The sequence below is a fragment of the Ictidomys tridecemlineatus genome, chromosome 3 (genome assembly GCF_052094955.1).
Source record: "Ictidomys tridecemlineatus isolate mIctTri1 chromosome 3, mIctTri1.hap1, whole genome shotgun sequence".
Lineage (NCBI taxonomy): Eukaryota > Metazoa > Chordata > Mammalia > Rodentia > Sciuridae > Ictidomys > Ictidomys tridecemlineatus.
This window is the reverse complement of record NC_135479.1, coordinates 54,265,129-54,280,610: the sequence shown is the minus strand read 5'-3', so window position 1 is coordinate 54,280,610 and position 15,482 is coordinate 54,265,129. Positions and strand designations below refer to the sequence as shown.

The 15,482-nt window shown below is 43.6% G+C and overlaps 1 protein-coding gene across 3 annotated transcripts in view; it reads left to right on the top strand.

Moving 5' to 3' along the window:
* Positions 1 to 15,482, top strand: part of Myh13 (myosin heavy chain 13) — a 62,943-nt gene that overhangs the window by 21,880 nt on the left and 25,581 nt on the right. For all 3 annotated transcript variants that reach the window (XM_078042894.1, XM_078042893.1, XM_005332875.3), the window contains exons 14-23: positions 361 to 510; positions 615 to 785; positions 1,518 to 1,827; positions 3,876 to 3,949; positions 4,047 to 4,134; positions 8,894 to 9,011; positions 9,822 to 9,945; positions 11,059 to 11,195; positions 12,673 to 12,928; positions 14,830 to 15,072. In XM_078042894.1, the coding sequence (XP_077899020.1) occupies positions 361 to 510; positions 615 to 785; positions 1,518 to 1,827; positions 3,876 to 3,949; positions 4,047 to 4,134; positions 8,894 to 9,011; positions 9,822 to 9,945; positions 11,059 to 11,195; positions 12,673 to 12,928; positions 14,830 to 15,072 (1,671 nt within the window). The remainder of the gene's footprint in view (positions 1 to 360; positions 511 to 614; positions 786 to 1,517; positions 1,828 to 3,875; positions 3,950 to 4,046; positions 4,135 to 8,893; positions 9,012 to 9,821; positions 9,946 to 11,058; positions 11,196 to 12,672; positions 12,929 to 14,829; positions 15,073 to 15,482) is intronic.

Below are 15,482 nucleotides of genomic sequence, written 5' to 3'. Positions count from 1 at the left end.
TCCAGATCCACCCAGATATTCAGACCAGTCAACTCCAGATTCTCTTAAGAGATACTCTAATTCACCCATACTGGAACAAGGATCCAACTCTGGCTCCAATAAGTATGGCTAGGGGCTAGAGTCATGGCCTATAATCCTGGTTGTTAGAAAACTATCTTTGTAAGTGACATAGTTCTCAAAGAAACAGGAGCATCATGAGCTGGACAAATATCTCAAGAAATATTTAATATTATGTTGAACAGTATGAAATTGACAAAATTCAATGGCTTTTGACCTTCTTGACATCAATTTCATCTGTTCCAACTTAATGGGACTGCAAAAATGTCAATTTGAGTGTGGTGTGGGTGATCCTTCCTCAAGGTGACCAACTCAGTGGGAGCCCTGGCCAAAGCCGTCTATGAGAAAATGTTCCTGTGGATGGTCACCCGTATCAACCAGCAGCTGGACACCAAGCAGCCCAGGCAGTACTTCATTGGGGTCTTGGACATTGCTGGCTTTGAGATCTTTGATGTGAGTTGTTTGGGGAAATGACTGGCCGACTTGGTGTCTGCTTGGCAGAATTTCCAGGGAATTTTCCAAACTCACTCAAACTCTTTGGTATTGGAAACACCTAGTTCAACAGCTTGGAGCAGCTGTGCATCAACTTCACCAATGAGAAACTGCAACAGTTCTTCAACCACCACATGTTCGTGCTGGAGCAGGAGGAGTACAAGAAGGAAGGCATTGAGTGGGAGTTCATTGACTTCGGAATGGACCTGGCTGCCTGCATTGAGCTCATCGAGAAGGTAGAGAAAACGCTGCTCCCCAGGGAAAGCTCCTTTTTGCTGGGACCCTGGGATACTTGTTACTCTGCCTCTTCTCTGCTAATAGATTGGTGTCCTAACCTTACTCTCCAAGGCTGTGAGCCTTCAGATGACTGAATCCCCTTTTATAGAAAAGATAAAGCATTTGAAAAGCACCCCAGAATCTGTTCTGACACTTCAAAGAGGTGCATGGATGGTTCAGATCCAAGTGTTCCGTTATTCCCAAGAATGTGAGTGCCAGTCCAACAAGGCACTCACATTCTTGATTTGCCCAAAGACCCAAGGGGGAAGGACTGTGCACAATAGGGTTCTTGGTAGAACATTACTATGAAAACAGGAGATGACATCAACTTTTAAAAAATGACTTCCCGTAATAATTTTGAAAACTGATCATGTTGAAATAACTCTATCTTCCTAAGTAGCCATAGGAAGCCCAGACATCATTTAATGTATGATTCATCTTATGGCTCTATGTGCAACTTTCTATTCTTTCCATGTTCTTTTGTTCAACAAATATTAAACACATTCTGTATATCTACCATTGTTTGGTCATTGCACCAAAACAAGAGCCTTGCTCTTACAGAGCTTATGTTCCAGTGCTGGAAGTACCAGAGCGATGGCACCAAAGAAATTCTCTTTGGCTTCCCCAGACCATGGAGCCATTGGTAGGTACTCTTAAATATAGAGGAATGGTCTCTGTTATCCTCCTTCCAGCCTATGGGAATCTTCTCCATCCTGGAAGAGGAGTGCATGTTCCCCAAGGCAACAGACACCTCCTTCAAGAACAAGCTGTATGACCAGCACCTGGGCAAGTCCAACAACTTCCAGAAGCCCAAGCCTGCCAAAGGCAAGGCCGAGGCCCACTTCTCGCTGGTGCACTATGCAGGCACTGTGGACTACAACATTGCTGGCTGGCTGGACAAGAACAAGGACCCCCTGAATGAGACAGTGGTGGGACTGTACCAGAAATCTTCACTGAAGTTGCTGTCCTTTCTTTTTTCCAACTATGCTGGTGCTGAAACAGGTAAAATTCTTATCTTTATCCCTCCCACCCCCTGTGGAAATCTCTGTGCAATTACTCATATCACAAAGCTGCTCATGTAACCAGTAGTCAAGCATGAGCTTCAGGATGAGCTAGATTTGTCTGTCTCTGTTCTCCATTTTTTCTTTTCCCTACTCCAACTCCTCCTTAAGATAGACGTCTGTGGAGGTAAACTGCCCCTCTTAGTGCACAAAGTCACTAATACTAAATTATTTAATTATGTTTTCATTAATATATAATTTACATTCAATAAAATTTACCCTTTACATTTTTCAGCAGTGCTTAGTATATTCACAATGTTGTACCACCACCATCTGATTCAAGAACTATTTCATCACCCCCTGCAATCTATCAACATCCGTCACTCCTCAATTTGGTCCAGATTCCCTGAAAACCACTAATCTCTTTTCTGTCTCTGTGGATTTGCTATTCTGGAGATCCGTTACAAATTGAATAACATACAACATGGCCATTTGTGTCTGGCTTCTTTCACCAGACTAATATTTTCAAGGTTTGTCTATGATGTAGCATATTTCATCAGTACTTCCGTCCTTTCTGTAGATAAATAACATTCCATTGTGTGAATGTACCACATTCTGTTCATCCATTCACCCATTGGCAGACACTTGGGTTGCCTTGACCTTTTGGCTATTGTGAAAACTGCTGCTATGAGCATTTGTAGACACGTTTCTATGGGAATATGTGTTGTCAATTCCCTTGAAAATATACCTAGGAGTGGAATTGCTGTGTCACATGGTAACTATGGCAACCTTTTGAGGTGGCTGAATCCTTTTCCAAAGTGACTGCAGCAGCTAGTGTCACTTTTTAAGGTTACCATTGTATTTATATTTTAAATAATTGCCTAACTAGAGTTGAAAAGGAGAGACTACCTTAAATGTATAAATTTATTTCATTAATGCTTTTCATTTTAAAATATATGCAATATAAACATTTCATAGATAATTGGAACTTTTTAAAAATTAATGTCTAGCATACTTTGGCAGAAAAATGTGATAAATGTGCATAAATTTAAACTTGATGTGGGCTAAATATGAAAGTGAGCCATTCAGAAAAAGTAGACCAAATATCACTGACTCCAAATTCAGATAGCAAATTGGGTTATTTCTTTTAGAAAGAAGAACATTTGACTTGTAGAATATTATCGGCTTACTTTTATTACCTTCGGTTACTTTCTTATTAAGAAGTAAACAGGGGAGCTGAGGATGTACAGCCCTTGCCTAGTGGGTGAAAGGACCTGGGTTCAATTCTCAGTACTGCCAAAAAGGTAAGAAAGAAAGAAGGAAGGGAGGAAGGAAAAAGAGAAAGAGCTAAACAAAAATTCTGGAATAAAAGGATGTCAACTCAAGAAAGAAATCACGGGGCTGGGGTTGTGGCTCAGCGGTAGAGCTCTTGCCTAGCATGGGTGGGGCCCTGGGTTTGATCCTCAGCACCACATAAAAATAAATAGATAAAATAAAGGTATTGCGTTCAACTACAACTAAAAAATAAAAAATATTTTTTAAAAAGAAATCACAATCATTAAGAGGGACATCTCAATCTTGCTAATTAGTCAGTCTGATTTCATATCTAACCTCTAAAGGTTAAGAGACCAATCTTCTATTCTGAGAGTCTTAAGTTATTATTAAAGTAAAATGCCACCCACATGCACCCTCCCCACCCCATCAATGGGGATAAAGTTGAGCTTTCCCAAATCTGGACAGTTTAAAAGCATCTTTTAAAAAATCAAACAAGGGGCTGGGGTTGTGGCTCAGGGGTTGAGTGCTCACCTAGCACATGCAAGGCCCTGGGTTCTATCCTCAGCTCCACATATAAATAAATAAAATAAAAGTATTGTGTCCAACTACAACTAAAAATTTATTATTTTTAAAAATCAAACAAATAACAATTTAAGTCTGTTAAGTCAAAAGAAAACCAAAGCTCCTGTTTTTGGACTTGAAAGAGGTGATTGGAGAGTCCACCACTGTGTTCTCTGGGCTGCCTCTGACATGCCCTTCCGTGTCTGCCTCCAGGTGACTCCGGGGGAAGCAAGAAAGGCGGGAAGAAGAAGGGATCCTCTTTCCAGACAGTGTCAGCCGTGTTCAGGGTTCGTGTTTTAGCAACTTCCACATTGCAGTTATTCTGCCGGGTGAAAATGACATGTGCTGAAATAAATGGGCTTGTTTTTTTGGTTTGTGTCCCAGGAAAATTTAAACAAATTGATGACCAACTTACGGAGTACTCACCCTCACTTTGTACGATGTCTGATTCCCAATGAGACCAAGACTCCTGGTGAGTAGCAATCCCATCTTGCAGAGCATTTATCGAACCAAGCAGAACCTCCTAAAATGTACATAAAATTCTGTGCATGTGTGTAGGGAAAGGGTTATAGTCTTTATCACTTCTCAAATGAGTTTGTTAAATCAGGTTACCTGACTTGTAAATTAAAACTCTGGATGCCATTTTAAATTCTACTTTCATTTCCTGTGAAGAAGCTTTTGAGCTTAATGCCATCCCATTTACTGAATATTGATTTTACTTCTTGCACTTTAGGAGTCTTGTTAGGGAAGTTGGTTCCTGAGCCAATGTGTTCCAATAGGTTGGGCCTACATTTTCTTCTATTATGTGCAGAGTTTCTGGTCTAATTTCTAGGTCTTTGATCCACTTTGAGTTGAGTTTTGTGCAGGGTGACAGATAAGGATTAAATTTCATTCTACTACATATGGATTTCAGATAAATAATTCAAAAATGGCTGCTAGGTGCAGTGGTACATGCCTGTAATCCAGCAACTCGGGAGGCTGAGGCAAGAGGATCACAAGTTTGAGACCAGCCTGAACAACTTAGCAAAACTCTGTCTCAAAATTTAAAAAAGCTGTGGATGTAGCTCAGTGGTATAGCATCCCTGAATTCAATCCCCAGCACCACAACCCCTCCACACAAAAATACTTATGTGACCCATGCAATGTTTGGGATATATATATATTAAAAATTTATTTCATTTAAATATTAAAAATTGTTCATTTATATTTGAAATTCAAATTCAACGAGGCATCTTATATTTTTTTTCTAGTGCCCCTACCATGAAATCATATCCCAAGCATTGTATATATGTGTATAGACACATTTCATCCATAGCTCTCATAAGATTCTTGAAGGGCTCTATTGGCCTCTTTTATCCTAAAGTAAAGAATCATTTGCATTTGGCAAATAATTGTCTTTGGTATCCCATCATAAAAACAGCATCAATCACAACAGATTTTTGGTTTTTATCCTGTAGTGTGTGTCAGCCACCTTATTAAATGATCTCTCATCCTCGAAACAGATACATGTGATTACCTCCACTTTAAAAATGAGAACTGAGAATAAGAGACCATATAAATCTAGATAGAGAACATTGTGCACCAAAGTAGGACCCTAATTGTCACCCAGGCCCGGCTCACACTTAGTAGAGTATAGCTGTTTCTCGGGGTCCTTTGTCTCAAAGAGAACAACTATTATCACAAAGAGCTGTGTCTGTGAGGGAGCCTATACACAGTGAAGTCCTTCTATACCCAACGCTCGATCATGATTAAACACTTGCCTCTTTCACATCACAAGTGAATGGAGAGATCAGATGGCCTTCAAGTATCAACAGATACAGGAATGGATTGACTCTGGGAGTTCCAAACTGTGCCAATGGCTTACCTTTTCTTTCAGAAGGTCAATTCTAGGGAAATCTGTTGTTTCCTCTCTGTTTCCCCTTTGCTCTGGCATGGCTCTGTTTTCATTCCCTTGTCTGGAAAGAAACTAACACCCTGCTATGGTAGATAGCCTGGGAGACACCTCAGAAAGCACTTAGTGCCACCCCTTCATTTCCTAGAAGAGATCACACTAAAGACCCTAGGATTCCAGTGCTTCGCCCCAGGGCACTCAGAGCTGGGACTGAAAGCCACAGTCCAAGACCAAATCCCCAACCTCCTCCCCATCCACAGGCACAGGTGGTTCTTTCTAGTTGTTCTTCTACAACCTCCCAGGGCTTCATGGGATCAGAAACAGGAACCCCTAGGAAGCAGGGCTGCTGCCTCCCTCTGACTCTCTTCTTGTGACAAGCCTGGGACTTTCCAGATGTGTGCTGTTTTAAAATGTGGATTTGACTATTATTCAAGTATGGTGAGGCCAACAGATTAGGAGAGTCCTGAAAAGATGGTTTGTCACTGCAATTCCCAAGGTAGGGGGTTCACCCTGTAAGGTCAGGAAGGGAAGGACAAGGGCCAGGTGAGGGGCAAGAAGAGCAAGGGGAAAATCTCAAATAAGAGACTTTATTGTGGTTTTCATGGAAAAGAATAGGTGAGTCGATGTCAACAGGCTAAACTGGTTTAGGATTGGATAGACCCGAATAATTGCATCAGGCTTCAAGGTGTATGAACTGCCCCAGATGTCTTGCTGCTGTATGATTAGGACAGAGGCATAAGGTCTCAGAGTGTGAGAGCTGAATAAGGACAGTTTGGAAGGTAAGGGCTTTGAATTAGTTGCTTTGCATATGAAAGACTAATTTAACAAGGAGTCATTAGCTAAGAATTCACTAGCTACAGAAGGGGCAATCTTTTCCTGGTTAGCAGATCCCCTGAGATGCCAAAAATTATAAAATGGATATCATGGATGTCATGCAACTGCCTGCGGAAGGGTGAGATGGGAGGAGAAAAGAGTGAGAGGGAAGTAAAAAGTGAGGGAGGATAAAAAGGAAAAATCTTCTGGGGTTGGTAACATGAGAAGAAGGAGGCGGTGGCTCAAGGAATATTTTAGAAGTTCTGGAAATTTGTACCAAAACAAATGAGGACTTTTCATGGATCTGCTAGAAAACAATTCAGCCAGGGTTAGGAGGAAACACACAGAGGGTTCAGTCTTCACTCTGCCAACTACCTTGCAAAGCCTTTCACTTCTCCAAGCCTCAGTCTTCCCCAGGTTCTGTGGAGATTAGGAAAGGGCCCTGTCCCCCGTCCCTCCTCTCTCTCTCCACCACCAAGTGCACACAGTATACAATAGGTGCATGGCTTGGCAAGCAACATGGCTGCTCTGGTCTCCCCATCATCAAATGATGGTCCTTTTCTTTTGGTTCTAGAAGGATCATTGACCTCTATCTGTGCCTTTTCTCCCTGCTCTTGGCTCTTGTAGAGATGCAGGGCTTAGCCTTGCCTTTGACCATGCGAGGTTGTGGCAAATCACAAGGACAAGTGTCCGTGAAGCCTCCTACAGTGTGTCAGGGGCAATTTTAACCTTTTACATCTTCTTCCCCTTAATCTTCACAACAGCCTTTTAAAGCAGATACTCAGTATTTTTCTTATTTTTCAAGTGAAGAAATTGAGGCACAGAAAGTCCCTGGTTCACATAGCCAGTAAATAGCACAGCAGGGATTTGAACCAGCAAGAATCATCATCTGAGAATTACTGAGGGGTGGACCAGATGATGTTTAAGGTTCTGTCTACATCAGTGATTTTCTGAATTTCTGATACAATTTCTATTTGGTCTTAACCAAATTTTTCTCTAGGGAATCACTGTCCAATTGAACCTTTCGGAAGGATAGAAATGTTCAATATCTGCACTGTCCAATATGGTAGCCATTAGTTATGTGAAATGTGGACTAAGTGCAACTAAGAAAATGAATTTTTAATGCTAATGAATTCAGATGTAAATAGGCCCACATGGCTAATAACTGCTGTATCAGACAGTGCTGCTCTAGCAAAGCCTTAGAAATTGTATAATGATCTCTCCTCACAGCCATCAGGGAAGCTTGTAGCATTCCAGAAGTTTTCATAAGGTTAAGTCAAAGCCAGCTTTAGCCACACCCTCCCCAGCAACTTAGGAAGCCCTTGTTAAGAAGCTGTCATGTTGGAACTGGAGAATATCATGCTAAGTGAAATATGCCAATCCCAAAAAACCAAAGGCCGAATGTGTTCTCTGATATGTGGTTGCTAACTCACAGAAGGGGAGAGGGTGGTAGGTAAGAATAGAAGTGCTTTGGATTAGACAAAGGGGAATGAAGAGAAGGGAGGGGGAATAGGAATAGGAAAGACAGTGGAATGAATCAGACATTACTTTTCTACGGGCATGTATGATTACAAGACCAATGTAATTCCACATCATGAACAACCAGAAGAATGGGAAGTTATACTTCATATATGTATAATGTCAAAATTATGTTATCAGGTATAACTAATAAGAACAAATAAAACATATTTTAAAAAGAGAAGCCATCATGTCACCATGGTACCTCACCTGTAACTCCTCACAGAGCCCCAAGTCAGAGTGTTCTCAGCCCCAGTTTGATTTGTGTCTGACCTAGGCTGATTACCAAGAGTGGCCATGGTACCTCCCCCGTGGGGATTTGTCCTTCTGTTTTCTCTTCTTCAGTGCAAGTTTTAGTCGTCACCCCCGCTTCCCAGGGCAGGTGCGAAGCGATTGACTGATGATCACCCACCCTGAATTCAGCCTGCTCCCTTCTCTCACTAAAGACAAATCTGTATAGTGTAGAGGCAGGAAGGGATTTCAAGGTATATAACGGGAAGCCCAATAACCACTCCATACCTAGTGTGCCCTTTCTGAGAGCCTCACTAGAATCCAGAACCATAAGCAGAGTAAAGATCACACTGTTGGCTCTCATTCCTATGGTTGTGGGTGCCAGAGTCTCCCAAAGAGACCGGAACTTGTTAGCAGGTTTTAGCCACCTTCAACCCCCATCTTAAAGCTGGCATTCCCTCTAGTGAAGTCTGGGTGTTTGGGAGTGGCTCCTGGTGCCTTGGATCATCCAGGATGAACAATGAGCTATGAAACTCTGGAGGTTTTGCAGAAAGGACTGCAAGTTTTAGATCAACCTAGTAAAATTGGCAAGACCCTGTCTCAAAATTAAAAAAAAAAAAATACAGAAGACCTGGAGGTACAGCTCATTGGTGGAATACCCTTGTGTTCAATCCTCTCTACTGCAACAACAACAACAAAAACAAAAAGAAAACAAAAAAGTAAAAGGAGCTGAACAATGAAAAAGCCACAGGCATCCCTTAGAAAGTTCTCTTCCCAGGTGTGATGGACCACTACCTGGTCATGCACCAGCTGCGCTGTAATGGGGTTCTTGAGGGCATCCGGATTTGCAGGAAAGGATTCCCCAGCAGAATTCTCTATGCTGACTTCAAACAGAGGTAGGTTACCTTGTCTTTGCCTCTGTCTCCATTTGAGGGCACCTTTTGCTCTCCCTAAAAGCATTCCTTGGGTTGGGTAGTTGGTGAATTCACAAGCCTCCTGGGGTTCTTATGGACTTTGCCTTTTGCTAGGGGATGATCCCATGTTCAAAATGAGTGCTGGGCCTGCCCTAAATGGTCCCAAGGCTAGAGCTCTCTAGCTTGTGACTCTAGACTACAGTGACTCAACCTCCACACTATGGACATTGGGAGCTAGGTAATCCTTTATGAAGGGACTGTCCTGTGCATTGTAGGACTTTAGCAACATTTCTGGCCTCTGCCTAACATGCTGGTGGCAAACCCACAGCTCTTACCCTCAAGCTATGACAATCAAATATTTCTTCAGACATCCCTGGGGACCAAATTGCCCCTGTTAAGAGCCACTGCTCCAGACCACCTCTCTCCTCCTCTCTTCTGGGCCTGGGAGTTAAGCCCATGTCCAGAGTAGAGGAGGAGCTGGGACCCTCTAGAGGTAGGAGAACTGAGGTCTGTAGGCCACAGCTGATTTCAAGGCTCTTTTAAATTAGATAGGAATCATTGCCTCTGAAAGCAAAATTCCAGCCCTGAGTGCACTTGCTGGGCTTCCTTTATGCTTTTCTCTCTCTACCATGGCCCTAGTACCAACCCCTAAATATCTCCCTCTCCCAGAGCAGCTGATAGTATCCTACTTCCTCCTAAGGATGGAACAGAAGGTTCTAGAAGCCCTGGTCTCAAGCATGGGACCATTCTGGGAGATGAATCTATTTAAGATGTGTTGTCACCTTTCTTTAGGTATCGGATCCTCAATGCCAGCGCCATCCCAGAGGGGCAGTTTATTGACAGCAAAAATGCTTCAGAGAAGCTCCTGAACTCCATCGATGTAGACCGGGAACAGTTCCGGTTTGGCCACACCAAGGTGAGAACAGGTGGAGCTGGAATCCCTCCACACCCCCCAACCCTCGGGAAACCCACAGACCTAACTGCTTGTTAGTTGGTTGGAGGGAAGAGTCTCTTTCCTCTTCTGGTCCACCTGGCCATCCCTTATCTGAAGCCCAAATAAAGGAAGCTCTGTGGTTAGGAATAGAAGGCTTTTGCTCCACATTGATCTTGAAGTGACTAGAAGCTGAGATTGGAAGCCTCAGTGAATAGCAATGGGGAGCTTCATTGTCCTAGAGGGAGAAGAGAAGAGAGACTCTTAAAGGGAGAGAAAGAACCACACAGACAGATGAGAACATAGAAGATTCCAGAGACAGTGAGGGCTTGAGCAGAGTAATCATAACCAATAAAATGGATGCTAGTTTTTGAGCACATGTGTTATGAGTCCTTCCATATGTATTTCATTCTCCTTACAATAGCCAGTGAGACAGGGGTCATGGTAATAAGGATGGTACCTGCCTCCTCTGGTTCTTGGGAAGGCAGGGGAAATGCAGGGTAAGGGCAGGAAGGCAAGGACAAGGACAATGCTCAAGGTCACATGGAGAGGTAAGTCAGATAGGAACCACTGAGTGGCAAAGGCTGGCTTTCAGTCCTGGCCTGACTCCAAAGATCTACCTCCTGGAAAGAGGCAGGCTGGGGTCTTCAGATGGTCCACAGACTACTCTGTTTCCTTGGCTGCCATGGAGATGGAGTAAGTTCTGCCACTGCATACAGTTGGTGCAGGGGACTTGAGAGTGAGACCCGCCTTTGTTGATGGGCAGGGAGAGGAGGAGACCTCATCTGGGTGCAGTTGCACTAGTATGATTTTCTGAACTCATTTTTACTGTCTGAGCATAAGCTCTGACAGAACTGATCCATATGAGTTGGTGGGTCTGGAACCTACTTTAGAACAGGTTACCTCTCTGCCCCAAAGGGGCAGCTACAGAGACCAGAGTCAGTGGGGAAAAAGTCTTTGAGGCTAAACTGCCGCCGGTTCCAACCCAGAACTCTGATGAGAGTCCAGGAGTGGGCTTGGGTAGACATAGGCTCCCTCAAAAGACTCAGTTGACCACCTGCTGAAGACAAAGCAGGGGTCATCTCTCTTTGAATACAGGTATTTTTCAAAGCTGGACTCCTGGGACTTTTGGAGGAGATGAGAGACGAGAAGCTGGTGACCCTGATGACACGCACGCAGGCCGTGTGCAGGGGCTACCTGATGCGGTTGGAGTTTAAGAAGATGATGGAGAGGAGGTGATGCAGACTCTCCCTCTGTTACCCTGCCCGTCCCACATAGCAGCTGGTTGTTACTTCCTGCTTTTATTGCTGGGAGACTCTCCTTCTTTCATTTGACCAACATTTCCAGAGCAGCAATCTCATACAGAAATGAACCCTGTCTTTCAGCAGCTCACAGAGGAGGGGGAAGCAGACATGGGCATGACCAATTTTAACACAAGTGCAATGTTATAGTCAGGGGAGTGGGGACCTGACACAAGCAAGCCCCCCCCCCAAAATGCTTGGGGCTTTGGAGTTGGCATGAATGGGTCAGCACGAATTTTTTTCCCACTCTGGAAAAAGTTTTGCATAACCTGTTTTAAAATATGATCTGGAAGGGACACCAACAAGCAGGTCACTGTTATTGGAGCACTGAATGAGGCAGGTAGCGAGGGTCCCCATCCTCTGGTTGATGGGGAAGCTCCAGAAGGAACATAAGGAAATGAGTGAGGGGATCAGGTCACTCTAGCAGCTGGGAAGAGAGTGAACCTGAGGGGATGGAAGGAGTCATGACCCCGACTGTAGTGGAAGTCCAAATTAAAGAGACAAGGACCTGAATTGAGCTTTAGTCTATGGGTGGGAGAGGAGGGCATGGAATAAGGAAATATTTAAGAGTCTTATTGCTTGGATAATTCAAGGAAAAGAAAAGCAGCATGGATGACTGGTTATGTGAGGGCATTAGGGAAAGCAGAACTTGGGTGGCAGCTTGGTCTTCCGGTGTAGATCTAACAGTGGACCTCCACCATGTGCTAGGAATACACCAGACATCCAGTTTGGTGAAGCCAATGGAAGCTGGCATGGAAATAAAGTATAGAAATTCCAAAAGAAGAACCAGTTTAATGGAGACATAAATACATTTTTAGGCACTTATGCATATTACTATGAAGCCGTGTAGAACATGCAGGGACATAGGCAACAATCAAAATTAGGAAAACAAATCAATTCCCCCAGGACAAGAGGCTAAGAGACAACTAAAACAGGTCATGGGGTTCTACCAAAGCTTCAGCAGGAAGAGGAGGTCTGTATGTCAAAATACTACAAAGCAGCAAATCAAAGGCAGAAGGAGTTCCAAAGAAGTGAGATTTGATTAATAATTCAAATGCGGGAGAAAGACCCAATCGTCTGAGTAAATGTGCTGATGGCATTGGCCACTAGGCGTCCACGGATAATCTCAGGTAAAGGATTTTCAACAGGGTGGTGCAGCAGGCAGCCAGGCAAAGCGAGATCCACAAATGGCCCTGTGCCTTCTCTTCTTTCCAACCTTTACACATGCTCTGTCCTGTGCCCCTCATTTGCAGAGCTACTCTGGAACCACAGGGTCTGCGAAGCATGGCTGTACTTCCTTCCCATTCAACCAGGAAGGATGCAGATCCTGGGGTCCTTTGAGGGCAAGCGGGGGTTGAGGCAGATGAGGCCTTGCTGGGGTTTGTTAATTGGAGTTCTAACCAATGCACAGGGACTCCATCTTTTGCATCCAGTACAACATCCGTTCTTTTATGAATGTCAAGCACTGGCCCTGGATGAACCTCTTCTTTAAAATCAAGCCTTTGCTGAAGAGTGCAGAGGCAGAGAAGGAGATGGCTACCATGAAGGAGGACTTTGAGAAGGCCAAAGAAGACCTGGCCAAATCTGAGGCTCGGAGGAAGGAGCTGGAGGAGAAAATGGTCTCCCTGCTGCAGGAAAAGAATGACCTCCAGTTGCAGGTCCAGTCTGTAAGTACATCCTCTCTGAAAATGCAAATCACTCAAAAGGAGGACATTGAGGCCCCTTAAGGAGTCTATTCAAGAGGCAGTGATGCCACCCAGTGGTCATACCGAGTATTTCAGTAGAAGGCAGGCCGCTGGTCCCAAGGTCTGCACAGGCCAGAAATCATGTCTGCAAAGTGAACTTGGGCTGTCCCTGATCCCTCCCTGTCTTCCGTAGCAGAGTTAGATGTGTTTCACTGTAGATATGAGAGCTGTTTGTGTCTTCATAATAAAAAGCTGTCAGGAGTTCACCAGGTCTTTTAAAATCCTATCAATAAAAATAAATCATTCAAATGAGATGATTCAATTCAAAGATGAGTCATTTTCCACATGATTTTCAATAAGTATTATACTCAGAACTGCTTTAGAGAACACTTTTTTATCAAATAAATAGGAAAAAATGAAACCACATCTGCAGCATGCAAATTCTGGCAGTTCCCAGAAGTTAGGGTATTTGTGGGTTTTCCTTCTTTTTTTTTTTTTTTTTTAAAGAGAGAGTGAGAGAGGAGAGAGAATTTTTAATATTTATTTTTTAGTTCTCGGCAGACACAACATCTTTGTTGGTATGTGGGGCTGAGGATCGAACCCGGGCCGCACGCATGCCAGGCGAGCGCGCTACCGCTTGAGCCACATCCCCAGCCCAGGTTTTCCTTCTTAATAAACCCCCCCAATATTGCCAAGAATTTTCAACTCCCCTATCACTTTCCCAATCGGTATAGTACACTTTCCCAGGCACAGTGGGTGAGATAACAACCTATTGTCTATGGATAATGGATAACAACCTCTGGAGCAAGACACCTGCATTTTTTACATCCCAGATCCTTCACTTGTTAGTGAAGGTAACCTAACACAAGGCCCTTCTCTTTGTGCCTCAGTTTTCTCATCTGTAAAATAGGAATAGTAATACACCTACCTCATATAGCTATTGGGGAACGACAGGGAGCACATACCTGAGATTTAAAGATGTGCAATAAATATTTGCATTTATTCTTGACGGTCTCTTCCTATCCATTTCCCTGCCATGCATGTCCAGTTTTTAAAATTCTCTTATATGGGAAGATATAGCCTGTTTTGTTGAATAACAGAATTAAGTAATCTTCATCTGTCTGAGAGATTCACTGCAGAGTCTTCTGGCACATGGACTTATTAAATCACTGATTCTTGTGAGTTTTTCATTGTAATGTTCTGTGGCTTGAGGAGGCTCAGCCGAGGACACACACGTACCACTTCTGTGTTGAAAGTTAAAAGGTAGTCATGTTTTGAAAATTCTAGCTTAATGTGGGATAATATGGAGTAGATGAGTTATTTTTCAACTGTTGTTTGCTAGGAAACATGAAATAATCAGACAACTTTCTAGAGGCTTTATTCTTTAAAATGAATGCTGTACATATCTGTAATCCCAGCAACTCAAGAGGCTGGGAGAAGAAGGATTGCAAGTTCAAAGTCAGTCCCAGCAATTTAGTGAGACCCTGTCTCAAAATAAAAAAATAAAAAGGGTTGGGGATGTATCTCAGAAGTAGAGTGCCCCAGGGTTTCACCCCTAGTCCTGATAAAATACAATAAAATAAACTGAACTTGGAACTCCATGAACTCTTTTGAGTCACGTTAAGTGACTGTCTCTTTAATAAGTGATATCCTTGGTGGTCTAAAAGAGAGTATGTGGATGATATGCAGGCGTGTGTGTGTGTGTGTGTGTGTGTGTGTGTGTGTGTGTGCGCATGTGTACCTATGTATGTGAGTGTGTGTATGTGTGTGCACAACCACTCCTTGGCGTAGATACAGGAGATGGACTTTTAGAGGGTCAGTCCCTTTCCTTCTAAGGCTTGCCAAGTGACTGATGAAAACTTATAATGACCTGGTACTTTCAGGAAACAGAAAATCTAATGGACGCCGAGGAACGGTGTGAGGGTCTCATCAAAAGCAAGATCCAGCTGGAAGCCAAAGTCAAAGAGCTGACCGAGAGGCTGGAAGAGGAGGAGGAGATGAATTCTGACCTGGTGGCCAAGAAAAGGAATCTGGAAGACAAATGCTCCTCTCTCAAGAGAGACATTGATGACCTGGAGCTGACCCTGACAAAAGTTGAAAAGGAGAAGCATGCAACAGAGAACAAGGTGGGTACCACTGCCACCACTCCGCCCCCAGCTCCCCACCAGTCCCCACTTTCCTGCTGGGAGGTTGGAGCAGGAGCCAAGCTGCAGGGTAGTTAGGTCCCTCTGCCTTGTTCTCCAGCCTGCAGGCTCTTCTCAACTCTCCCTTGTTGTACCACAAACTTCCAGCATTTTCTTAAGAGAGAAGGTTGTTTCATATTCATCTCTGTTGCTCAGCACCCAGCACAGGGATAGCAAACCCAAAATGCCTGAGAAACAAGACAGATCATGAAGGAGGCAGAAAACTAGATAATACCAATGACTGATTGGCAGGGAGGTGGGGCACAGGGACCCTGATGAATTACTGGCAGGTTATAAACAGATGCAGCCTTTGGGAAGGTCTTTTGGAATTACAAAATTGAATTAAGAACCAC